Raw genomic sequence first — 27,174 nt, 5'->3', positions numbered from 1 at the left:
AAACACAATCATGCCATTTGTGTTCTTGTTGTGTAAAAAGTCCAACTCTGTGAAGAATCTCAGGTTTGCAGGAATACTTGAGTTCTTCCTGCTCTTTAGTTTTCCATCTCTCGGTCGGAGACGCGTCCAGTTAGTCTCTGTGACAGAAGTGAATCCTGAACATTCAGCTGATCAGAGCGACTGGAATCACAACACGACGCAGGATTGTGGATTATTGGGCAATTTATTGCAAAGCAACACAAAAGTACAAACGGTGTGAAACAATATTTGACATTTATTCTACTTAAACCACCTCTATGACCCCCGAACACAAGAAGAGATTTTAAACATCGCTGTTCAATTTCTACAAACTAAGAGAGAAAACGTCCCCAAGATGCTCCACCACATATAGAAGAACATGTCAACCAGTTTGTTTCAAAGCTTCAAGCAACCTGAAAGCCTTTTAGGATCTCAGCTCAAATTTAAATACAATATTGTTTTAAAACGTCAAAAGATAATATGAAAGAAAAAAACCCTCAAGGACATAAATTATTATTTATTCGCTGCTTAGAATCAAAACAAGATCTTTAGTTTTAAAGAAATAAACAAGCAAAACATTTACACAACTGGAGAATCAATGCTGAAGTCTATCATGTGTGTGTGTGTGTGTGTGTGTGTGTATGTGTGTGTGTGTGTGTGTGTATTTCTCTCTGTGTGTGTGTGTGTGTGTGTGTGTCGGCGTTTTGATAAAACCCATCATCGTTTGTTTCATGTTGTCATAAACAAACTCCATCCATCCATTTCCTCTCCAGCTCATCCTGCTGAGTCACTGAGGGAGACGGGAGTGAACCCCAGTGCATTCTGGGTAGAGCTGGAGGCCAGTTTATCACCGACACAGAGACAACCATTACACTGAATTTACATTTGTGTCCCGATATTGATTTCACCAGGAAAGCCCGACAGCAGAAGTGTTAACGAGCATCTCTGCTGCATTTGTTGGAGATGAACACACAAATCCTCCTCGTTTGGTTTTAATGAGGAAATTACATTTTTGTAAATTGAAACAAAATGATCCAAATAGTTTAATGTCAGAGTTTGTGTTTGATTGTGTTTGTAAAATATGAATGTATTAATTTAACTCATTTTCCCAGCTTGTTTTCTTTGTATTCCAATGGATGAGCATCTACTACTAGATTCCCGACCCTGATTCAACGCTTCATGACGTGAACGATGAAGAAGCGATGAGTTCCCAGTTTACGGAGGAGAAGCTGGTGGCACCGCTCCTTGATCAAGTCCAATATTTATCCATAAACCTAAAGAGACAAAGAGGAAACCATATTTACAGAATCATTTAGACCTCAAGTGTCCACGGTTCAGTCACGTCAGCATTTCTAAGAGTCCATGTTCCATGTGAAGATACTCACGGTGTGCAGGGTGCTGAGTTGGTCCTTTAGGGTCTGGGTTCAGGATTGTCCTTCAGTTTCTCAGTTTCAGGTTCAGAGTTGTTGTCAGGACACTGATGACAATCGGCTGCAACAAAAAACATGAACATGTGAAATACTTCCTGTGGATATGACATGTCCAGGGCTTTTACTGTGAAAGGTCATGATGGAAGGAGTGGATCTGGAGAACAACAAAAAGAGTTGAAGTTGAAGTTTACTGGATAAAGTCACCAACTCAAAGCCTGAACTCAAGAAGAGATGAGACAACGTCTCCGTTTGGGTCTTACAGTTCCTCTTTTTGTAAACCACGAATCCAATCCCAGCAGCGAGGACGAGAGCAAGAAGTACGACTGCAGCGATGACGATGATGACGGTGGTCATGTCAGTGGGCTTCTCTGTTGAGCACAAAACAAGAGGAAATAGTCACAACCTGAACAGATGAAGCAGGTTCCAGGAGAAGAACCTCCATTTGTCAACCGGACCACAATCCTGTATTCAGTGTGTTTGTTGGTCCTTTTGAAAACGTGATCCTGACTGATCTCCTGACAGATACATACATTCATCCAGTTATTAAATCATTCTACTCATCCTCTAAAACTCACCAGTAGTTCATTCAATACGGCGCCTACGACCTCTGAACTGTGGTTTGATTATTATGTTTCTAATAATGTTTCTCATCACGTCTGGTCTCAGTCTCACCTTTGTTGCTCCTGATGACGTCCAGTGTGTTGACGATGTCCTTCTTCACACCAGAGAGCTGAAACACACACTCGTACCTGCTCCGGTCTTCAGCTGCCACTGAGAGTTTCAGGTCGGCACTCATCTGGAAGGTTCCATCGTGGTTGGGGAGGATCTCTCCGAGGTCCACGTCCTCATGGAGATCCTCTCCATCTCTCCTCCAGAACAGTACGGCTCTTTGAGGGTAGAAACCTGTAGCGTGGCAGCTGATTGGAGAGGAGGGAGTCTTCTGGATGAAGGACACTGAGGGAAGCTCTGAGGAGAGAGAGACGGGTTAGAGGTTCTTTATCCTTATTATTATGATCTGCTGTGTATTAATGATCATGTCTGATGGATCTGAAATGCCTTAGTGACACATACACCATTTATGTTTGTATGTATTCAATGTAAATAACTGTGATGTGAAGATAAGTGAGAAAAGAAGAGACAGAAGAGATAATGAGACTGATGAAGAGGAGAGACATCGATGAGGAAGGTAGGACAGAGGGTGAGACAGAGACAGAGAGACAGGGACTGAGACAGACAGGAGGCAGAGGGATGAAGGTGTGTGTGTGTGTGTGTGTGTAATGTTACTGTCGGTTAGAAACAAAAGAAGGAACATGAACATGGTGTCCATGAAACTACATCAGGTCATGTGATTCTACCTTTTCTCAGCAGAGAGCTGCTCCCGATCTTCAAATACTTCTTCACCCAATCAGGACAAAGCTGGGTGAGGTAGTGTTTAAACTGTTCTATCCGAGCTTTATTAAGATCCCACTTGTGTTTGGTGAGGAGAGCCTGTTGTTTTGGAGCGATCCATGTCTCTGTCTTCAGGTCAAACACTATGAAGTCTTCTCCATCATAACCATATTGCATAAAACCATTTCCATTATTAGTCTCATCATCCCATTCACAGCCGTACATCCACTGGAAAATGTGGACACCTGAGAGAGAGAGAGAGAGAGAGAGAGAGAAAGAGAGAGAGAGAGAGAGAGAGAGAGAGAGAGTTTTTATGGATTATGGATTGATTGATGATGATGTTATTTTTCCTCGTTTGTGTTGGAGATGTTTTTCTATTTCTCTAACAGGTGATGAAATATATTTTAACTTTTTATGTCGTTTTTATGTTGAATGTCTTCTTTGTGTTTACTTTGTCTTCTAACATCTTTGGATCACGATGGAAATACGTGTTTTCACTTTGACATGTGATCCTATTTTCTTTTTCTGATAATCCATAAAGACAAATCAATCAATCTATCTATCAATAAATCAACCAACATTCTCATATTGGAGAAAGTGTAACTAGAAAATGTTTGACATTTATCTTATAAAAGACTTGAATCTGATTATCTGTTGATCAACCAACCGATTCATTGTTTATTGTGGCATAAATACACTAAATACTCTGTAATATCTTCCATATTTGGGGCTGAAACTAATTATTCTTGTCATTATTGATTCTGTCACAAACTTTTTTCAATGAATCAATAAATTATTTACACTGAAAAATGTTGAGAAATAGAGAACGATGCTGTTAAGTTCTGAGAGGTAGGTGAAATCTTCAAATCTTCAACACTGAACAGTATTTAATATAAAATGATGTAAAACATTTCTCATATTAGAGAAAGTGGAAGTAGAAAATGTTTGACATATTTATGAAATAAAGACTTCCTCTGAGGATCAACAGCTGATCAACTGGTGGATTCCTTCTTCCAGCGTTATATAAATGTGTATTATGGCACAGACACACTGGGGCACGGACAGTGAATCTAAGCTGTCCTTCTAGCATATATTTGGGAGTCATATATCTGATGGGATGGACACGCTGAGATCTGAAGGAGACGTGGACCATGAGGTCCAGTCAGCCCGCTTCATGGAAACCTGCTGAGCCTGGTCTGGTATGTGGACCAGCAGAAGCAGCCCGGGTCCCGTTTCCAGTCCTGCTGGTCCGTTCAGAAAGCAGCCGCTCATGTTCCTCCATCAGCTGTGTGTCCTGAAACAAGCTGCTGCTGCAGCACACTTGTTGTGAAGCAGCTCGCTGTGGGACGCTCACTGGACCTGCTCTCAGGTCAGTAGACCTCTGGAGCTTATTATGGGATGGACAGCAACACTGAACCAGTGTAGTCCAGCAGCATCCAGTAGTCTCAGTCATGTTCCTGTCTGACTGTGTGTGTGTTTATTAAAATACAGGATGAAAGTATAAACCAAATGTTGTCAGAATAAAGTCAAACATAAACAAACCTCCAGTTTGGTTGAAGCGCTGCTTTAAGATTTCAATGTTGTTTATGTAGACCTGCTGGCCACCCACAGAGAACTCAGTGTACCTCTGCCAGTACTGAGGATCATCTTCTGTGATTCTGTTCATCCAGTCCTGTTTGGGTTCGAATCTCATGGTGTTGCTGTCATAGTGAGTTATCTCAACGTCATCAACCAACCCAACATACACAAACTCTGGGAAGTTTGGGACTCCAGAGGACGCCGTGTAGAAATACTTCAGAGAGTGAATCTCTGCAACACAAGATGAACGTCATGATCTCAGTTTTTATCTTCAACAAATCACTGAACAATGTTGTTTTCCTGCACACACAATCCAAAAGAACTACATTCAATACACGTTGATAATATCTGCTGTACTCAACAAACACAAAAATCAGAGTGTTTGTGGATTTCAGATGTTTGAGTATAAAAGTTATTTTTTTAAATACAGAAAGAACCAAGAAACCAAATCTGACCGTTTGTCCCTCACTTTCATAAATCTTGATTTCTGTAAACTGAAGTTAAATCTCAACATCGTTGTTAAACAACATGTTGTGTGAAACCAAATCCTCTCAGCTTTATATTCCAGAATATTCTGATATATTAATATTTGTTCTACATCAGCCGATAGCATTTTTAATATAAACACATAACATGAACAGACTTCATACAGATTCATTAGCTGCTGTTGTTTAAACATGAAATAGCTCCCTCTGGAGGACAAACTATGTAATGGAGACGCTGCTCATGAATTACCTCAAACTTTGTCATTTCTTCACCTGGATTTCTTCTTACTTATCACACAATATTTATACACTCTGATATGATATATATGTAATATGATAATATGTGCTAATACGGATGATTTGTGAGTGACGTTCTACTAAACAGCTTCAGATCTGACCAAACCAACTCAGTAGTGACGTACTACATTCAAACAGACGAGTGTTTCAGTGTGGAGACACATTTCATCCCGAACTTGGAGGAAGTCCTGGAGCTGAACACCAAAGACGACCGAAAGAAGCGTCGGCTCATATAAACAGGGCTTAAAGACATGACGCAGTTCTTCTGTTACAAGCGAGCAACTTAAAAGCCAACAACTAAAGTGTGGACTCACCTGCGGCCGCGCTGTGGAGGCCGACGGCCAGGAGAAGAAGCACAGTCCACGTCTCCATCGTCACCTGTCCTTCTCAAGCTGTCTTCAACTCTTCACTTGTTATTATTGTGGAGGCAAAGTGATGACGTCCGAGCTGCTGCTCTATCCGGGCTGAAGTGAGGCTGAGACCAGGAGGAGCGCTGACTTCACCCTCCGTCTGAGCCAATGGGGATTTTAGCTGAGCACCGACGTCACTAATAGCCGGGTAAGACTGAGCCACTGAGGTTAATAACGAAAGTTAAAGTGGAGCGATGTTATTTCAGCCTGCGTGAGAGGACGCTGGAGAGCCTTTATTCTGGTTTCTCAACGCTGTCCGCACCTGAAAGGAGCATTTAACCTCCTGCTGATCAAAGACCAGCGTCTGGACTCTGTTTCAGCCTCACTAGTTGTTGTTGAAGCACTTTAGAAAAGAGGAGAGAATTCCGTTTCACAAGGAAACTCCTCCTTTGTTCTCACTTCTTTAACTGGGACAGTGTCATTCATGATTCATACTATATTATTTAGCATTAATGCCATGTCATTTATGTTAATGAATGTATTATGCGTGTTATTAATTGTTATCACAGTATTATATATGATGAATACAGTATTATATACTATTACTAAATTATTAATCATCAACAAATCAATATGGGCCCCATCTTTTATCCAGACAGTGTGTTTATATTGTTCATGATATTGAGTTTCAAACAAAAGCTCCTCCTGCTCACTGCTGATCAATACCTGAGTTCATCACAGCTGATCAATACCAGAGTTTATCTTCACAGAGAAGTCAGCAGCGTGACAGCGCCCCCCTGTGGACGTTTCATGTATCCGCCTTTGAGCTCCTGAGAAACCACGTGAGGTTTTCTCCTGACTTTCCTTCTCTCAATGAACCACAAAGTAATGATCGACCACGAATGAAGTCATCATAGAGATGCCAATAATCAATATCCTTCATAACAATAAACTGAAGTCATCATAGAGATGCCAATAATCAATATCCTTCTTATCAATAAACTGAAGTCATCATAGAGATGCCAATAATCAATATCCTCCATATCAATAGACTAACAGTTGACCACGACTGAATGTGACGGATCTGTTTTGTAGTTTCTGTCTCTTGTTGGTTTCCTGTTTTATTTTGTAGTCCTTCTGTCTTGTGTTGTCCTTCTTTACTTCCTGTCGCTTCAGTTAGCATACATATGCCAATAATCAATATCCTTCATATCAATAAACTGAAGATCACAAGATCTGTAAGCATATATGGAATCACAAAAAGACAGCATTTTGGAATATCATTGGGGTATTCCACCAAACTCGCTAATTAAAGCGGCGCTTACCTGGTTAAGCCTGGTTAGAACTAACGCCAACTTCCACTTGCGGCTAAACCCATTCCATTAACGCATTTCAGCCGCGCCTTGTTGAGGCTAATTCAAGCCAGGTTAACGTTGTCTGTGTTACTCTCTCTCTCTCTCTCTCTCTCTCTCTCTCTCTCTCTCTCTCTCTCTCTCTCTCTCTCTCTCTCTCTCTCTCTCTCTTTTAGAGAGGCCTAGTAAATGCATCTACATTGACCAACACATTTATCTCAACAATTCAATGAACTTATTAATGAACTCACCTGAAAGGAATTTATGTGGCTGACAATTGCATGCAGCAATGCCTTTGTCATTGGGATCTATAACATGCTATTAATAATAACATCTTTATGTCTATCATGTTTTTGCAAGTTATATTTGGGTTCTGGGGAAATTGTATGACATATTTATCATAGTTAAGGTAAAATGTTGGTCTAATTCTCTGATCTACAGACAATTATACAAGCAAAAAAAAAAAAAACACACATAAGATGTCCTTGCCGGGATGTGAACCTACGATGTTCACAATCGAGGGCAGGTGCATCACCACTCACCCAACTGAGGGATTGAGATAATGATATGGCCAGTCATTCTTAAACAAAATAAACGATTTATTCATATATTTTTTTAATTGCAAGCATGTATTTTTAGACGCTTGATGAAAATATAGTCTGTTTGTACTTCATATATGTAATTCTGGTAATTTTTGGTCTTTCACGTGACGAAATCACGAGGACTAGGCTTGGCGGAACCTTCTGCTGGTACAGTTGTTTCCGACAGACGGACTTCTCTGAAACCCCCGCTAAAGTAAGCCTGATGGTTAGCCTGCCCCGGAGCAGGCTAGTTTGGTCGGATAAATTCCCATGGTTACTTAGCGGAGAGTGCCTCAAGTCACGTTGATGGAACGCAACTCTCGCTAAAGGTAGCGAGGCTTATCGAAATTAGCCCGGCTTTGCGCTTACTATATTTTCATTTGACTATATATTTGACTTGTGTCACCAACTCAAAGCCTGAACTCAAGAAGAGATGAGACAACGTCTCCGTTTTGGTCTTACAGTTCCTCTTTTTGTGAACCACGAATCCAATCCCAGCGAGGACGAGAGCAAGAAGTACGACTGCAGCGATGACGATGATGACGGTGGTCATGTCAGTGGGCTTCTCTGTTGAGCACAAAACAAGAGGAAATAGTCACAACCTGAACAGATGAAGCAGGTTCCAGGAGAAGAACCTCCATTTGTCAACCGGACCACAATCCTGTATTCAGTGTGTTTGTTGGTCCTTTTGAAAACGTGATCCTGACTGATCTCCTGACAGATACATACATTCATCCAGTTATTAAATCATTCTACTCATCCTCTAAAACTGACCAGTAGTTCATTCAATACGGCGCCTACGACCTCTGAACTGTGGTTTGATTATTATGTTTCTAATAATGTTTCTCATCACTTCTGGTCTCAGTCTCACCTTTGTTGCTCCTGATGACGTCCAGTGTGTTGACGATGTCCTTCTTCACACCAGAGAGCTGAAACACACACTCGTACCTGCTCCGGTCTTCAGCTGCCACTGAGAGTTTCAGGTCGGCACTCATCTGGAAGGTTCCATCGTGGTTGGGGAGGATCTCTCCGAGGTCCACGTCCTCATGGAGATCCTCTCCATCTCTCCTCCAGAACAGTTCGGCTCTTTGAGGGTAGAAACCTGTAGCGTGGCAGCTGATTGGAGAGGAGGGAGTCTTCTGGAGGAAGGACACTGAGGGAAGCTCTGAGGAGAGAGAGACGGGTTAGAGGTTCTTTATCCTTATTATTATGATCTGCTGTGTATTAATGATCATGTCTGATGGATCTGAAATGCCTTAGTGACACATACACCATTTATGTTTGTATGTATTCAATGTAAATAACTGTGATGTGAAGATAAGTGAGAAAAGAAGAGACAGAAGAGATAATGAGACTGATGAAGAGGAGAGACATCGATGAGGAAGGTAGGACAGAGGGTGAGACAGAGACAGAGAGACAGGGACTGAGACAGACAGGAGGCAGAGGGATGAAGGTGTGTGTGTGTGTGTGTGTGTGTGTGTGTGTGTGTGTGTGTGTGTGTAATGTTACTGTCGGTTAGAAACAAAAGAAGGAACATGAACATGGTGTCCATGAAACCACATCAGGTCATGTGATTCTACCTTTTCTCAGCAGAGAGCTGCTCCCGAACTTCAAATACTTCTTCAGCCAATCAGGACAAATCTGGGTGAGGTAGTGTTTTCTCTGTTCTATCCGAGCTTTATTAAGATCCCACTTGTGTTTGGTGAGGAGAGCCTGTTGTTTTGCAGCGATCCATGTCTCTGTCTTCAGGTCAAACACTATGAAGTCTTCTCCATCAAAACCCTCTTGATGAAAACCATTAACTTTATTAGTCTCATCATCCCATTCACAGCCGTACATGATCTGGACAATGTGGACACCTGAGAGAGAGAGAGAGAGAGAGAGAGAGAGAGAGAGAGAGAGAGAGAGAGAGAGAGAGAGAGAGAGAGAGAGAGAGAGATATTATATATTTTATAATATTATATATTGGGGTTGTAGCAGGAGCAGATTTGGTTATCAACAGTTAATTATTAATATCAATATGATTATCAGTATTAATAATTATATTTAATATGTTATCATGATATAATCATGAATATACGGGGCACCACCCTGGGATCAGGGAAAAGATAACCTAAAACTGTATTCAGTCTCAATATAAAGGTTTTATACTCACATGCCAATCATCGTGATCATTGGCATAGAAGCATAAAAACAATCTAACAATTAAAAAGGTGTGAAATTCAAGCACTAGCCTTCACAACCTGCTGTTATCCAGTGACATATACACAACAAGCACAAGAGACCGCTAGTTATAATATAATAAGATTTATTAAAATCAGTAATAATGATCACAATCAGAACTTAAAACACATTAACAAGAATGACAAGCATGTCCTTCACTACCGAGGACCAGAGAGACGCGCTACAGAAGTTGTTCCACGACTTCCAGCCGATCTTCTCCCGAGACTCGCAGGACTGTGGGGAGACCCAACTTCACACGGTCCGCATCCCCACTGATCCGAATGCGCCACTGACCTTCGTACGGCAGTACAGGATCCCGTTAGCCGCATGCGAGTCTATCCGAGACATCCTGGATAAATTGCTGGAGAAGCAAATCATCCGGGAATGCAACTCAACATATAATTCTCCAATCTGGCCGGTCTTGACACCCACTGGGAAATGGCATCTCACCCAGTGGCGGTTCTGGGGGGGGGGCCAGCAGGGGCCAGGGCCCCTGTAACACTGAGTCTGGACCCCCCTGTGGCCCCCCCTCCGAACGAAGAATAATACAGTATTAATCAGTTCCGCCTTTTACGCCGACGCAAAAGGCGGAACTAATAATACGCCCCGGGTTGAATGTGCCCCTCTGACAAAAACTCTGGCCCCAGCCAGGCCCCCTCAGTAAAATTGGTCTAGAACCTCCACTGATCTCACCATCGACTACCGGCCACTGAACAAACAGGTTCCTCTCTCCCGCTGGCCCATGATTCACCTGGATCAGGAGCTAGCTAAGGTCAAGGGAGACCGCTTCTTCTCAACGGTAGACATCGCTAATGGTTTCTGGACAATGAAAGTTGAACCAACAGACCAATATAAGCTTGCCTTCTCCTTTGGGAACCGCCAGTATACCTGGAACCGCTGCCCTTTTGGGTATTCGAACTCCCCAGCCGAGTTCAACATCTTCCTCCACAAGGCAATGAGTGACGCGGCTGCACGCGGCAACCTCATCTACGTGGACGACATCCTCATGAGGAATCGGACCTTCGAGATCGTTGGTAAGCTATCACCAGTGGCTTACCGCATCAGGGTCTCACAACCAAGGCACCCAGCCAGACACGAGTGGGTTCATGCGAATCAGATCAAGCCCTACAAACCTGTCACACCTCTTAGAGATCGCAGTTGCCGCACCCGAAAGGGGGAGGCAGTCTCCTTCTCACCCAGGAGAAGACTCACCATGGCCACAGCAGGGTAACCGCATGCACTAACACCTAAACATCAAACCCTTCTCACAGTGACAACAACTGTAGAACTTAGGCAACACCCCTCAGGGAATCGTAGCCATTGTCAACTTACACTCCAGCCTGCTCAATAACACCTTACATGCCTAAGATGCCTGGTCACGAAAATCCTCCAATCCGCTATTACAACTGTGGTGCAACCTTCATAAGTGCGTTTGGTTTATAGTCTTGGCAATGCAATCCCGATCTCAGTAGACCCCAGGAACCTGGGCATAAGATTCAGCCTCAATCTATCTATCATAGGGAAACAGGATACGCATAGGCTAAAGCCATACTAAATGTTAGGTTTTGGAGAGATACCACACACATCCCACAGGCTAACTCCAACCTCCTCCCGGAGTAAGCCTAGCAACCACCAACCCCTTTCCTTTTCCTCGCTTTCCTTCAGTCTTCGTTCTGTTTTTCATAGTAGGAATGGGTCCTGTTTGAAATTTCCCGAATGAAATGATAATGCTGATGTTTGTATAAATTGTGCCTTAGTGATGTTTAATATAGGTTAGTTAGTTAGAAGTCTCTGCCCAGACTTTGCCTCAATCTCTGCCCAGACTTTGCCTCAATCTCTGCCCAGACAATGCCTCCATCAAGTTATGGACTTTAACCTGAATGACTGTTTAACCTCTTTTCCATGGAATACACAGACTGTTTGGACTCCCACGTGTTTCAAGGAATACATGGACGGTTCGGCCCTTATGTTGCTCCGAAGGTTGCGTCCCACACCTCAACCTTCAGACCAAAAGGGGGACTGTTGGGGACCTAACCGTTAGGACTACACAATGCGGCCTACAAAAGCCTACACATGCGGCCAGAACAAAGGGACAAAGGGGATTAAAAACTACACCGCCATTTTAGCTTCACATCTCACCCAGGTGAGAAATGCACACAACTGGTGCCCTATTGGCTGACAATCTTCAGGGAACCCCGGGGGGTCCCCTGGAGCGGCCTAAGCTATATAATCAGGCGTCGCCAGAGGAACGCTCTCTCCACGTAACTCGCGTTACACAGGAGGTGAACATTACGTCTGCAGCGTTTTCCTTTGTCCTAGGCCGCAGTCTTTCCCCCAAACTCGCTGGACAGGCAACAGACTGTTGTTTATCATTTTGGATACCGAGGAGACCGCCGCAACACCGCGACTCTCCCGTTCCCCGCGGTAAGAAGAAAAACTTTCTTTGTCCCAGCTGCCAGCAGAACGGATAACTCGACCCGTCTCTGTCTGAAATCAGCTGACTAAATCGCTGAGCCCCGCGATTGTTCATCGTTCCCTGCAGAAGGAAGAATTACTAACGGTTTTCTTCAACTAAATTAGATCCGGCGCTGAACGAGCGCCCACGAACTGCCATCCGTTGTCTGCGTCAAGGAACGCCATCACCGCACGGACGGAACCCTCACATCGACGCATCTCACATCGACAAAAGTAAGAGGCTATTTGTCTGGGCAGAAGCAGAGATTCGATAGTGTAGGACATGCTTGTAATTCTTGTTAATGTGTTTTAAGTTCTGATTGCGGACCGCCGAGTCCGTTTGTTCATGTACGGCTGTATTTGAATGCTGATCGTGTACCCACGCCGCTGGGTTGATTTCTGTAACAGTGTTTATAACCTCCGCCATATTCGCGAGCTCAGAAAGCCTCTACTATCAGTTAAAAGACCGGTCTCGCGGAATAAACGCCAGTTCATTCACGCGCGCCCGTGTGATAGCGGCACGCCTTCTGAGCCTCAGAATATCGCTCGCGCATTCTCTCTCTTTTTGTTTGTGTCCCGCTAACCCACACACACACATCTACGCCGCAAACACGTGTCCTACGCCAGCTGCTCCCGGCAGACGCTGAGGACATAGCTACATCTGGTGGCTGCATCCGGCCATCTCTCACTCTCTCTCTCTCTCTCTCTCTCTCTCTCTCGCTACTCCACCTGACGTCAGTGGCTCCGCCTCTGAACGCTGTGAGGAATAGCTCCATCTGGTGGCCGCACATAGCCATCTCTCCCTCTCTCTCTCTCTCTCTCTCGACACACACGCACACACACGCACACGCACGCACACACACACACACACACACACACACACACGCACACACACACACACACACTCCACGTGTGTCTCTCCTTCTGTTTAGCTTAGTTTTGTGTGTTAGGTAGTTAGGTAATACGGCTTTGTTAATTGCAGTGTTATTGATTGTGATCATTATTACTGGTTTTAATCAATCTTATTATATTATAACTAGCGGTCTCTTGTGCTTGTTGTGTATATGTCAATGGATAACAGCAGGTTGTGAAGGCTAGTGCTTGAATTTCACACCTTTTTAATTGTTAGATTGTTTTTATGCTTCTATGCCAATGATCACGATGATTGGCATGTGAGTATAAAACCTTAATATTGAGACTGAATACAGTTTTAGGTTATCTTTTCCCTGATCCCAGGGTGGTGCCCCGTATATTCATGATTATATCATGATAACATATTAAATATAATTATTAATACCGATAATCGTATTGATATTAATAATTAACTGTTGATAACCAAATCTGCTCCTGCTACAACCCCAACATAAATGTGTATTATGGCACAGACACACTGGGGCACGGACAGTGAATCTAAGCTGTCCTTCTATCATATATTTGTGAACCAGTGTAGTCCAGCAGCATCCAGTAGTCTCAGTCATGTTCCTGTCTGACTGTGTGTGTGTTTATTAAAATACAGGATGAAAGTATAAACCAAATGTTGTCAGAATAAAGTCAAACATAAACAAACCTCCAGTTTGGTTGAAGCGCTGCTTTGCAGTTTCAATGTTGGCTTTGAAGACCTGCTGAACACCAACAAAGTTCTCAGTCTCCCTCTGCCAGTACTGAGGATCATCTTCTGTGATTCTGCTCATCCAGTCCTGTTTGGGTTCTTCTCTCCTGGTGTTGCTGTCATAGTGAGTTATCTCAATGTCATCAACCAACCCAACAGTCACAAACTCTGGGAAGTTTGGGACTCCAGAGGACGACGTGTAGAAATACTTCAGAGAGTGAATCTCTGCAACACAAGATGAACGTCATGATCTCAGTTTTTATCTTCAACAAATCACTGAACAATGTTGTTTTCCTGCACACACAATCCAACAGAACTACATTCAATACACGTTGATAATATCTGCTGTACTCAACAAACACAAACATGTTTCTGGTGCTTTTGTCTTGAAAACTGTGTTTATTCTGATATGAAATAGTGAAGGAGTCTCATATTTAGGTCAGTTGTGTTCCTGACTTTGGTTGACAGAAAGCAGTTTGTAGAAAGAGGCGTTGTTCATTTGATTTCATCTCCATGTGAAGTGAAAGTCCAGTTTAGTTTCCAGTTGGTGGAGTGGTTTCTTCTTCAGGAAGCATCGTTAGTAGTTTACACTCCTCATCATCACATTAGTTTCAAGTCTGAAATCACAAACCTCCCACTGAAATATAAAATGATCTTTGATTTTCTAGATTCAACAGATTCAAACATCTTCCATATTATTATACAACTCCCTTATGGTCTATATTTTATACTTTAAACTTTGATCAAACTTACATTTCTTCTTCTCAGGTTTGAAATAATGAATTTCTGCTAAAACAGCAGCTTCTCTCTCTCTTCTATTGCTGTTTGTTATTTTTCATATTCCAGTAATAGGTTTTATTTTGTTTGATGTTGTCGTCAGAGTGTTTGTGGATTTCAGATGTTTGAGTATAAAAGTGATATTTTTTAAATACAGAAAGAACCAAGAAACCAAATCTGACCGTTTGTCCCTCACTTTCATAAATCTTGATTTCTGTAAACTGAAGTTAAATCTCAACATCGTTGTTAAACAACATGTTGTGTGAAACCAAATCCTCTCAGCTTTATATTCCAGAATATTCTGATCTATTAATATTTGTTCTACATCAGCCGATAGCATTTTTAATATAAACACATAACATGAACAGACTTCATACAGATTCATTAGCTGCTGTTGTTTAAACATGAAATAGCTCCCTCTGGAGGACAAACTATGTAATGGAGACGCTGCTCATGAATTACCTCAAACTTTGTCATTTCTTCACCTGGATTTCTTCTTACTTATCACACAATATTTATACATGAGCGTCGGCTCATATAAACAGGGCTTAAAGACATGACGCAGTTCTTCTGTTACAAGCGAGCAACTTAAAAGCCAACAACTAAAGTGTGGACTCACCTGCGGCCGCGCTGTGGAGGCCGACGGCCAGGAGAAGAAGCACAGTCCACGTCTCCATCGTCACCTGTCCTTCTCAAGCTGTCTTCAACTCTTCACTTGTTATTATTGTGGAGGCAAAGTGATGACGGTCCTGAGTCTGGCAGTAGTGGCGCGCTGACTTCACCCTCAATCTGAGCCAATGGGATTTTAGCTGAGCACCGACGTCACTAATAGCCGGGTAAGACTGAGCCACTGAGGTTAATAACGAAAGTTAAAGTGGAGCGATGTTATTTCAGCCTGCGTGAGAGGACGCTGGAGACCCTTTATTCTGGTTTCTCATGGCTGTCCGCACCTGAAAGGAGCATTTAACCTCCTGCTGATCAGCTCTGCTGTGATCATCTGCAGGCTAATGCAATGTAATGTGCAGAAATGTATGAATGCAGCGGGAGGTCAGAGGTCACTGTCAGCTGCAGCTCACACATTCTGCAGTAGTGTCTGCTCACGACTGAAGTCATCATTAAAGATGCCAATAATCAATATCCTTCTTGTCAATAAACTGGAGTCATCATAAAGATGCCAATAATCAATATCCTTCTTGTCAATAAACTGAAGATCACAAGATCTCTAAGCATATATGGAATCACAAAAAGACAGAATTTTGGAATATCAGACAATTTATTGACAAAAAAACAAAACAAAGTAGAAAAGCAATGAAATTGAGCAACTTAGTTGTACAATCATCTACTTGATGCAACACCAGAAGTGATTCTGAGCGTCGCTGCTCAGTTTCTACCAAACTAAGAGAGCAGACGTCCGCTGTCCCAAAACACCAGCAGGACATACTTTCAGAAACATCTCATTTCATTTTCACCATCAGTGTGCTGAGAAGCTCCAAACAGCCCAGAAGCCTTTAAGGACCCCCGATCATAAATATTAATATATAAAAAATATAAATATATTTCAAAAACACATCAAAAGAGATATTATGAAACAACCCGATCTCATGTGAACAAATAATAATAAATCATTTTATTTATGGGCGCCTTTCTAAACACTCAAGGTTACCGAACAAAGTCAAACACATCCTCATATTCCACGAAGAAAAACCTCTAAGACGTCGCTCACCGTAAAAACAAACGTTAGTTTTCAAGAAATATTGAAGCAATATTTATACAACTGGAAAATGTGTGTGTGTGTGTGTTTGTGTGTGTGTGTGTTGGGGTCGGCAACACTGATCCAACAACGGAGAGAAAAACTCTAATATCTGTTATCTCTCGTTGATACCATCAAACTGCCGGAGTGTAGATATGAAAATGTGAATGCACGTTCATGGATGTGTGTCGACATGTGAATTTACATTTGTGAAAAGCCCAACAGCATTAAAAAGTATTTATAAGTATTACAGTTCAGCTAGGCTGTATTATTTATAGATGAACACACACACCAAAAAAATGACATTTTGTAAGCTAAAACAAAAAGCAAAAATCCAAATCATACTTAAGGTTATATAAAATATATACCAACCTAATTTTGAAATGTCGTATTCCAATCAATGAGTATCTACGACGAGATCACCGACATCATCGATAATCCTCGGACAAGGCGCCTTTCAAATTACGCATCGTCATATGATACATTTTTAATTTGCAAATATTGATTATTGCTCCTTTTAAAGCCTTGTTGCGTTTGGCAACGTTAATGTTTTGGCCACGTGAATTTAGGGGACATTCAACCGGTTTTGTCGGTGATCCGGCTCTTTTGTTTATATTAGATTTCAGACTGTGTCAAACTTTGTACATAACAGAGTCTGAAGTTATGGACTGAAGTTCACCCTCCTCTTCCTGCAGTCACTCACATCTGTCAAATACACAAGCATTAAAAATAAACAGTGCAAAACGTAATAATATGGCAATAAGGTATCAGGAATGGAAGGTGTGAAACCACTGGGATAGTACAGACGTCACACATTAGTTACCTTTTATCCAACGGTGTGTTGCTGCTTGAACTCTCCGAGTCTGAAGAGACCAAAATACAAAACAATAGTCAAGTAAAGGACAAAATCAGATAAAGAAGCATTTTGTACGGACAGACAGATGGATATGGACCTGATCGGCTTAGCAACGATCCTGTAGATGAAGTCTCAGACGGGGTCTTCTCATCTAAAAAACAGAACAAAATAAATCAACACCAGGCCAATCCTGGGTGACTGTCATGACATTCTCTAGTCTATAGTGTTACTACTCACATATATATACACATTCACAGTATATCTGCAGCATCATACTAGCCTACTTTACCTATTCACTGTACAATGTACATCATTTGTAAGCAATAAAGTACACAAATAAGAGAATCCTCCTTCACCGCTTCATTTCAGTTAGAAAATGTAAAAAATGTCACATTCATCATTTTGTCCCGTCAGATATTTGTGTTAAATTGTCATAATCAGCGTATGAACTCATTCATCCTTCCATGCAGTTGGAATGAAAATTTAAAATATAGGGAGCGACTGCTTTTCAAGTGATTATTACTTTTAAATGTTATTATTATTTAAAGTTTGAATTGCACCAACTCTTATCTAGTAACAACTTGAATGGATTTTGTTGGCTCATCAGCATAAACGCAGACTTTGTTAAGTACGTGAGAGACCAGACGACATGGTGACTACAGCAGCACCAGCAGAGGGCGCTGTTTCTCTGAGCCTTGCACCCCATGCTGCTGGTCGCTTCACATTTTGTTTTCAGCAGGAATTAAACCTTGACCAACTTTAGCACTCAGTGAAAGCCACTTTTGAAAATCAACGCAACAAAAATGTTAAATATAATTAAACAAGATTTACTAACAAGTATGCGGGTATTTGTCTGAAAGAAAAACTGGGATTAAACACAATACATGAAAAATAGGAGCAAATCTGATGAAACCTGAATCTGACAATAAAAATAATAATGAATGTTGAACTTGAATATGAGTTTGTGTCTTCTAGTCGTGGCCTTATAGCGCTTGTTGTTGAAGTTTGCTGGATAAAGTCACCAACTCAAAGCCTGAAATCAAGAAGAGATGAGACAACGTCTCCGTTTGGGTCTTACTGTTCTTCTTTTTGTGAACCACGAATCCAATCGCAGCGAGGACGAGAGCAAGAAGTACAACTGCAGCGATGACGATGATGACGGTGGTCATGTCAGTGGGCTTCTCTGTTGAGCACAAAACAAGAGGAAATAGTCACAACCTGAACAGATGAAGCAGGTTCCAGGAGAAGAACCTCCATTTGTCAACCGGACCACAATCCTGTATTCAGTGTGTTTGTTGGTCCTTTTGAAAACGTGATCCTGACTGATCTCCTGACAGATACATACATTCATCCAGTTATTAAATCATTCTACTCATCCTCTAAAACTGACCAGTAGTTCATTCAATACGGCGCCTACGACCTCTGAACTGTGGTTTGATTATTATGTTTCTAATAATGTTTCTCATCACTTCTGGTCTCAGTCTCACCTTCGTTGCTCCTGATGACGTCCAGTGTGTTGACGATGTCCTTCTTCACACCAGAGAGCTGAAACACACACTCGTACCTGCTCCGGTCTTCAGCTGCCACTGAGAGTTTCAGGTCGGCACTCATCTGGAAGGTTCCATCGTGGTTGGGGAGGATCTCTCCGAGGTCCACGTCCTCATGGAGATCCTCTCCATCTCTCCTCCAGAACAGTTCGGCTCTTTGAGGGTAGAAACCTGTAGCGTGGCAGCTGATTGGAGAGGAGGGAGTCTTCTGGAGGAAGGACACTGAGGGAAGGTCTGAGGAGAGAGAGAGAGAGAGTTTTGATTATTGCTACCATTGTATTTATATAGTACTGCGGTTTAACAAATATCTCCTGTAACACACTGTTCTATGTCATTCTGTCTTCTGAGTATTATATAGCGAGACAAGGAGACAAAAATAATCCTGTTCTGCTTCCTCTGCAACGTAACACAAACTGACCAAAATCAAAGTTATCAAAGTAAGAAAGATGCCCATTATCAGAGGCCATAGTTATATTTTCCATCATTATGATGAAAATGTTACTAAACAATTCTCTTTTTCAAACAACTATTTCAGACGTTGTGAGCAACTCACCTTTCCTTTCCATCAACAAACAAACAAACATATCTATAAAATTATTGCGTCCAATTAACTATGTCAGGTCATGTGATTCTACCTTTTCTCAGCAGAGAGCTGCTCCCGTACTTCAAATACTTCTTCAGCCAATCAGGACAAATCTGGGTGAAGTAGTGTTTTGTCTGTTCTGTCTGAGCTTTATTATGATCCAGCTTTTGTTTGGAGGGGAGAGCCTGTTGTTTTGGAGCGATCCATGTCTCTGTCTTCAGGTCAAACACTATGAAGTCTTCTCCATCATAACCATATTGATTATAACCTTTAACATCATTAGTCTCATCATCCCATTCACAGCCGTACATCCACTGGAAAATGTGGGCACCTGAGAGAGAGAGAGAGAGAGAGAGAGAGAGAGAGAGAGAGAGAGAGATTGTTTCCATGGAGACACACTGATCCACAGACAACAACAGAGGAGCTACACCTGCTGCTGTGATTGGCTCCATGAAAGTCACTTACAGCCAATTAACAGTTAATTGATGTGTAATAATTATTATGCTTGCTATGTTTTATATATAAAATATTGTTTATATTGTTTGCTTTCATGATTTGTACATTTTCTTTCTTTGTCGATGTAGTCTTAATTTAATTAATTAATGTGATTTAATTGACAAGCCCGAAATAAACAAATAAATAACAGTTGATACAGAGTGAGACACATTATTATTTAGTGCAGTATAGAAACATTGAGGTGTATATTGTGTGTTTATTAAAATACAGGATTAAAGTATCAACCAAATGTTGTCAGAATGAAGTGAAACATAAACAAACCTCCAGTTTGGTTGAAGCGCTGCTTTACAACTTTAACGTTGTTTTTGTTGACCTGCTGGTTACCCACATTGATCTCAGTCTCCCTCTGCCAGTACTGAGGATCATCTTCTGTGATTCTGTTCATCCAGTCCTGTTTGGGTTCTGCTCTCATGGTGTTGCTGTCATAGTGAGTTATCTCAACGTCATCAACCAACCCAACAGACACATACTCTGGGAAGTTTGGGACTCCAGAGGACGCCGTGTAGAAATACTTCAGAGAGTGAATCTCTGCAACAGACAATAAAAATATTTTTTTTAAATAAAAAAATAATAATAATGAATTCCCCATGGACAAAGAGTTATCGCAGATATATCGGTATCAGCGCAAACGCACATATAAAACGTGCATGTTTAAAGAATCTAACTTCGAAATGGTGTCGGTCGGCAGTCTGTCTGTCTATCTGCTACACAACTCTCCAAAACAACGCTCCAGAAACCCTGTTCCCTGTGTGAATATATCTAAATAAATTAAATAAGTTAAAGGAGTACAAGATATTGCCTACTTATGACTAAATGAATGTCTCATTTAGGCGTACTAAAGAAACACAAGGCCTATAAAATGACGGTGATTAGTTTCGCTTTAACGCGACGTTAGTCTACGCAGTTCTTCAGTTATGGTTGTTTAGTCGCCTGATTCTTACCTGCTGCTGCTTTGTGGCAGATCAACAGCAACACCATGACCGCCCTCATTTTCTTCTTAGGACGAGATTTGGAGAAGAGAACACTTTGATGAACATTTACTTGAATTTCGCCTCGCTGTTTCCCCTTGTTGTCTCTCTGCGACACAGCCTCGACCGTCTCGTCCGTGATATGGAGCTACTTCAACCGACCAATAGAAAATTCTACATTGGCTGTGCGTCACGAGTAACTAGGTGGAAGCAAAGAGAAGAGGTTGTTAGTAGGAAATGAACCCTTATGGGCAGAAATAGTCCGTCGTGAAACTCCGAGCTTTTAAAAGAAAGCAGCAACGCTCCGGGACACCGGTCTCCTTGGTGCAAGTCGTGTGTTTGTTTGACCCTCCACCGGCAGACTCACGTTCTAAACGTCCTCACTTGTTCACGACGCTGCTTCTTCATGCAGATGTGTTTACGTTGCAGTGCAGACGGCGTGGCGTACGAACGACTAACAAGAAGCTAGAAAGGCGTTCTTATTGCAGCGACGGGACGACGAATTGTTGCATCAATCATTCACCGTTTGGAGAAAACAGGCTGTTTGACACATCATCATATTCCAGACACACAAAGAAAAACCCCAAGACGTCGATCATCGTAAAAACAAACTTTAGTTTTCAAGAAATATACAAACTATTTACACAACTGGAAAATTTACATTTGTGTCCCCGATATTGATCTCACCAGGAAAGCCGACAGCTTGTTTTCTTTGTATTCCAATGGATGAGCATCTACCACTAGATTCCCGACCCTGATTCAACGGTTCATGACGTGAACGATGAAGAAGCGATGAGTTCCCAGTTTACGGAGGAGAAGCTGGCGGCACCGCTCCTTGATCAAGTCCAATATTTATCCATAAACCTAAAGAGACAAAGAGGAAACCATATTTACAGAATCATTTAGACCTCAAGTGTCCACGGTTCAGTCACGTCAGCATTTCTAAGAGTCCATGTTCCATGTGAAGATACTCACGGTGTGCAGGGTGCTGAGTTGGTCCTTTAGGGTCTGGGTTCAGGATTGTCCTTCAGTTCCACAGTTTCAGGTTCAGAGTTGTTGTCAGGACACTGATGACAATCGGCTGCAACAAAAAACATGAACATGTGAAATCCTTCCTGTGGATATGACATGTCCAGGGCTTTTACTGTGAAAGGTCATGATGGAAGGAGTGGATCTGGAGAACAACAAAAAGAGTTGAAGTTGAAGTTTGCTGGATAAAGTCACCAACTCAAAGCCTGAACTCAAGAAGAGATGAGACAACGTCTCCGTTTGGGTCTTACAGTTCCTCTTTTTGTAAACCATGAATCCAATCCCAGCGAGGACGAGAGCAAGAAGTACGACTGCAGCGATGACGATGATGACGGTGGTCATGTCAGTGGGCTTCTCTGTTGAGCACAAAACAAGAGGAAATAGTCACAACCTGAACAGATGAAGCAGGTTCCAGGAGAAGAACCTCCATTTGTCAACCGGACCACAATCCTGTATTCAGTGTGTTTGTTGGTCCTTTTGAAAACGTGATCCTGACTGATCTCCTGACAGATACATACATTCATCCAGTTATTAAATCATTCTACTCATCCTCTAAAACTGACCAGTAGTTCATTCAATACGGCGCCTACGACCTCTGAACTGTGGTTTGATTATTATGTTTCTAATAATGTTTCTCATCACGTCTGGTCTCAGTCTCACCTTTGTTGCTCCTGATGACGTCCAGTGTGTTGACGATGTCCTTCTTCACACCAGAGAGCTGAAACACACACTCGTACCTGCTCCGGTCTTCAGCTGCCACTGAGAGTTTCAGGTCGGCACTCATCTGGAAGGTTCCATCGTGGTTGGGGAGGATCTCTCCGAGGTCCACGTCCTCATGGAGATCCTCTCCATCTCTCCTCCAGAACAGTTCGGCTCTTTGAGGGTAGAAACCTGTAGCGTGGCAGCTGATTGGAGAGGAGGGAGTCTTCTGGAGGAAGGACACTGAGGGAAGGTCTGAGGAGAGAGAGACGGGTTAGAGGTTCTTCATCCTTATTATTATGATCTGCTGTGTATTAATGATCATGTCTGATGGATCTGAAATGCCTTAGTGACACATACACCATTTATGTTTGTATGTATTCAATGAAAATAACTGTGATGTGAAGATAAGTGAGAAAAGAAGAGACAGAAGAGATGATGAGACTGATGAAGAGGAGAGACATCGATGAGGAAGGTAGGACAGAGGGTGAGACAGAGACAGAGAGACAGGGACTGAGACAGACAGGAGGCAGAGGGATGAAGGTGTGTGTGTGTGTGTGTGTGTGTGTGTTGGTGACATGTGTGTAATGTTACTGTCGGTTAGAAACAAAAGAAGGAACATGAACATGGTGTCCATGAAACCACATCAGGTCATGTGATTCTACCTTTTCTCAGCAGAGAGCTGCTCCCGAACTTCAAATACTTCTTCAGCCAATCAGGACAAAGCTGGGTGATGTAGTGTTTTGTCTGTTCTGTCAGACCTTTATTAACATCCCACTTGTGTTTGGTGAGGAGAGCCTGTTGTTTTGGAGCGATCCATGTCTCTGTCTTCAGGTCAAACGCTATGAAGTCTTCTCCATCATAACCATATTGAAAAAAACCTTTAACCTCATTAACCTTATCAGTCTTATCATCCCATTCACAGCCAACCATCCACTGGAAAATGTGGACACCTGAGAGAGAGAGAGAGAGAGAGAGAGAGAGAGAGAGAGAGAGAGAGAGAGAGAGAGAGAGAGAGAGAGAGAGTTTTTATGGATTATGGATTGATTGATGATGATGTTATTTTTCCTCGTTTGTGTTGGAGATGTTTTTCTATTTCTCTAACAGGTGATGAAATATATTTTAACTTTTTATGTAGTTTTTATGTTGAATGTCTTCTTTGTGTTTACTTTGTCTTCTAACATCTTTGGATCACGATGGAAATACGTGTTTTCACTTTGACATGTGATCCTATTTTCTTTTTCTGATAATCCATAAAGATAAATCAATCAATCAATCAATCAATAAACATTCTCATATTTGAGAGAGTGGAACTAGAAAATGTTTGACGGTTTTTCATAATAAAAGACTTGAATCCGATTATCTTTTGATCAACCAGTCGATTAATTGTTTATTGTGGCATAAATACACTAAATACTCTGTAATATCCTCCATATTTGTGGCTCATTATTCTTCTGATTATTGAGTCTGTCACAATTGTTGTTCTTTTATTCAGAAAAAAGTTCTGAGAGGTTAAAGGTGAAATCTTCAAATCTTTTGTCTGAACAACACTGAACAGTATTTAATATAAAATGATATAAAACAGAGAAACGCATACATTTCTCATATTAGAGAAAGTGGAAGTAGAAAATGTTTGACATATTTATGAAATAAAGACTTCCTCTGAGGATCAACAGCTGATCAACTGGTGGATTCCTTCTTCCAGCGTTATATAAATGTGTATTATGGCACAGACACACTGGGGCACGGACAGTGAATCTAAGCTGTCCTTCTAGCATATATTTGGGAGTCATATATCTGATGGGATGGACACGCTGAGATCTGAAGGAGACGTGGACCATGAGGTCCAGTCAGCCCGCTTCATGGAAACCTGCTGAGCCTGGTCTGGTATGTGGACCAGCAGAAGCAGCCCGGGTCCCGTTTCCAGTCCTGCTGGTCCGTTCAGAAAGCAGCCGCTCATGTTCCTCCATCAGCTGTGTGTCCTGAAACAAGCTGCTGCTGCAGCACACTTGTTGTGAAGCAGCTCGCTGTGGGACGCTCACTGGACCTGCTCTCAGGTCAGTAGACCTCTGGAGCTTATTATGGGATGGACAGCAACACTGAACCAGTGTAGTCCAGCAGCATCCAGTAGTCTCAGTCATGTTCCTGTCTGACTGTGTGTGTGTGTTTATTAAAATACAGGATGAAAGTATAAACCAAATGTTGTCAGAATAAAGTCAAACATAAACAAACCTCCAGTTTGGTTGAAGCGCTGCTTTGCAGTTTCAATGTTGGCTTTGAAGACCTGCTGAACACCAACAAAGTTCTCAGTCTCCCTCTGCCAGTACTGAGGATCCTCTTCTGTGATTCTGCTCATCCAGTCCTGTTTGGGTTCTGCTTTCATGGTGTTGCTGTCATAGTGAGCCATCTCAATGTCATCAACCAACCCAACAGTCACAAACTCTGGGAAGTTTGGGACTCCAGAGGACGACGTGAAGAAATACTTCAGAGAGTGAATCTCTGCAACACAAGATGAACGTCATGATCTCAGTTTTTATCTTCAACAAATCACTGAACAATGTTGTTTTCCTGCACAAACAATCCAGAAGAACTACATTCAATACACGTTGATAATATCTGCTGTACTCAACAAACACAAAAATCAGAGTGTTTGTGGATTTCAGATGTTTGAGTATAAAAGTTATTTTTTTAAATACAGAAAGAACCAAGAAACCAAATCTGACCGTTTGTCCCTCACTTTCATAAATCTTGATTTCTGTAAACTGAAGTTAAATCTCAACATCGTTGTTAAACAACATGTTGTGTGAAACCAAATCCTCTCAGCTTTATATTCCAGAATATTCTGATATATTAATATTTGTTCTACATCAGCCGATAGCATTTTTAATATAAACACATAACATGAACAGACTTCATACAGATTCATTAGCTGCTGTTGTTTAAACATGAAATAGCTCCCTCTGGAGGACAAACTATGTAATGGAGACGCTGCTCATGAATTACCTCAAACTTTGTCATTTCTTCACCTGGATTTCTTCTTACTTATCACACAATATTTATACACTCTGATATGATCTATATGTCATATGATAATATGTGCTAATACGGATGATTTGTGAGTGACGTTCTACTAAACAGCTTCAGATCTGACCAAACCAACTCAGTAGTGACGTACTACATTCAAACAGACGAGTGTTTCAGTGTGGAGACACATTTCATCCCGAACTTGGAGGAAGTCCTGGAGCTGAACACCAAAGACGACCGAAAGAAGCGTCGGCTCATATAAACAGGGCTTAAAGACATGACGCAGTTCTTCTGTTCCAAGCGAGCAACTTAAAAGCCAACAACTAAAGTGTGGACTCACCTGCGGCCGCGCTGTGGAGGCCGACGGCCAGGAGAAGAAGCACAGTCCACGTCTCCATCGTCACCTGTCCTTCTCAAGCTGTCTTCAACTCTTCACTTGTTATTATTGTGGAGGCAAAGTGATGACGTCCGAGCTGCTGCTCTATCCGGGCTGAAGTGAGGCTGAGACCAGGAGGAGCGCTGACTTCACCCTCCGTCTGAGCCAATGGGGATTTTAGCTGAGCACCGACGTCACTAATAGCCGGGTAAGACTGAGCCACTGAGGTTAATAACGAAAGTTAAAGTGGAGCGATGTTATTTCAGCCTGCGTGAGAGGACGCTGGAGAGCCTTTATTCTGGTTTCTCAACGCTGTCCGCACCTGAAAGGAGCATTTAACCTCCTGCTGATCAAAGACCAGCGTCTGGACTCTGTTTCAGCCTCACTAGTTGTTGTTGAAGCACTTTAGAAAAGAGGAGAGAATTCCGTTTCACAAGGAAACTCCTCCTTTGTTCTCACTTCTTTAACTGGGACAGTGTCATTCATGATTCATACTATATTATTTAGCATTAATGCCATGTCATTTATGTTAATGAATGTATTATGCGTGTTATTAATTGTTATCACGGTGTTATATATGATGAATACAGTATTATATACCATTACTAAATTATGAATCATCAACAAATCAATATGGGCCCCATCTTTTATCCAGACAATGTGTTTATATTGTTCATGATATTGAGTTTTAAACAAAAGCTCCTCCTGCTCACTGCTGATCAATACCTGAGTTCATCACAGCTGATCAATACCAGAGTTTATCTTCACAGAGAAGTCAGCAGCGTGACAGCGCCCCCCTGTGGACATTTCATGTATCTGCCTTTGAGCTCCTGAGAAACCACGTGAGGTTTTCTCCGACTTTCCTTCTCTCAATGAACCACAAAGTAATGATCGACCACGAATGAAGTCATCATAGAGATGCCAATAATCAATATCCTTCTTATCAATAAACCAACAGCTGACCACGACTGAATGTGATGATCTGTTGTTTTGTAGTTCCTTCTTTACTTCCTGTTGCTTCAGTTAGCATACATATGCCAATAATCAATATCCTTCATATCAATAAACTGAAGATCACAAGATCTCTAAGCATATATGGAATCACAAAAAGACGATTTTTGAATATCCGACAATTTATTGACAAAAAAACAAAAACCAAAGTAGAAAAGCAATGAAATTGAGCAACTTAGTTGTACGATCATCTACTTGATGCAACACCAGAAGTGATTCTGAGCATCGCTGCTCAGTTTCTACCAAACTAAGAGAGCAGACGTCCGCTGTCC

The 27,174-nt window shown here is 41.8% G+C and overlaps 2 protein-coding genes across 8 annotated transcripts; both read right to left on the bottom strand.

The window, feature by feature from the left end:
- Nucleotides 1-204: 204 nt before the first annotated feature.
- On the bottom strand, nucleotides 205-15,305 carry LOC311027860 (class I histocompatibility antigen, F10 alpha chain-like). Of its 3 annotated transcripts, none has more exons than XM_084032041.1 (7): nucleotides 15,163-15,305; nucleotides 13,725-13,991; nucleotides 2,804-3,082; nucleotides 2,121-2,414; nucleotides 1,709-1,816; nucleotides 1,404-1,509; nucleotides 205-1,292 (listed from the first exon to the last, which is right to left on the bottom strand). In XM_084032041.1, exons 1-6 carry the CDS (start codon nucleotides 15,218-15,220, stop codon nucleotides 1,430-1,432), a joined length of 1,086 nt encoding a protein of 361 aa, XP_083888167.1. In that variant the 5' UTR covers nucleotides 15,221-15,305; the 3' UTR covers nucleotides 205-1,292; nucleotides 1,404-1,429. The 3 variants fall into 3 exon arrangements, with proteins under 3 accessions (XP_083888167.1, XP_083888168.1, XP_083888166.1); XM_084032042.1 differs by having other exon boundaries at nucleotides 13,725-14,383; nucleotides 15,163-15,282; XM_084032040.1 differs by lacking the exons at nucleotides 13,725-13,991; nucleotides 15,163-15,305 and adding exons at nucleotides 4,380-4,646; nucleotides 5,512-5,686.
- Nucleotides 1,568-26,029, bottom strand: LOC311027859 (class I histocompatibility antigen, F10 alpha chain-like). Of its 5 annotated transcripts, none has more exons than XM_084032036.1 (8): nucleotides 25,856-26,029; nucleotides 24,724-24,990; nucleotides 19,332-19,610; nucleotides 18,637-18,930; nucleotides 18,228-18,332; nucleotides 17,247-17,300; nucleotides 17,117-17,156; nucleotides 16,154-16,998 (listed from the first exon to the last, which is right to left on the bottom strand). In XM_084032036.1, the coding sequence occupies exons 1-8, from the start codon at nucleotides 25,911-25,913 to the stop codon at nucleotides 16,989-16,991; spliced, it is 1,107 nt and encodes a 368-aa protein (XP_083888162.1). In that variant the 5' UTR covers nucleotides 25,914-26,029; the 3' UTR covers nucleotides 16,154-16,988. The 5 variants fall into 5 exon arrangements, with proteins under 5 accessions (XP_083888165.1, XP_083888162.1, XP_083888161.1 ...); XM_084032035.1 differs by lacking the exon at nucleotides 24,724-24,990 and adding an exon at nucleotides 20,057-20,323 and having other exon boundaries at nucleotides 25,856-26,027; XM_084032037.1 differs by lacking the exons at nucleotides 24,724-24,990; nucleotides 25,856-26,029 and adding exons at nucleotides 20,057-20,323; nucleotides 20,737-21,627.
- Nucleotides 26,030-27,174: the final 1,145 nt, after the last annotated feature.

The sequence above is a fragment of the Eutrigla gurnardus genome (genome assembly GCF_963514095.1).
Source record: "Eutrigla gurnardus genome assembly, chromosome: 17".
Classification (NCBI taxonomy): domain Eukaryota; kingdom Metazoa; phylum Chordata; class Actinopteri; order Perciformes; family Triglidae; genus Eutrigla; species Eutrigla gurnardus.
This window is presented reverse-complemented; position numbering and strand designations above follow the sequence as displayed.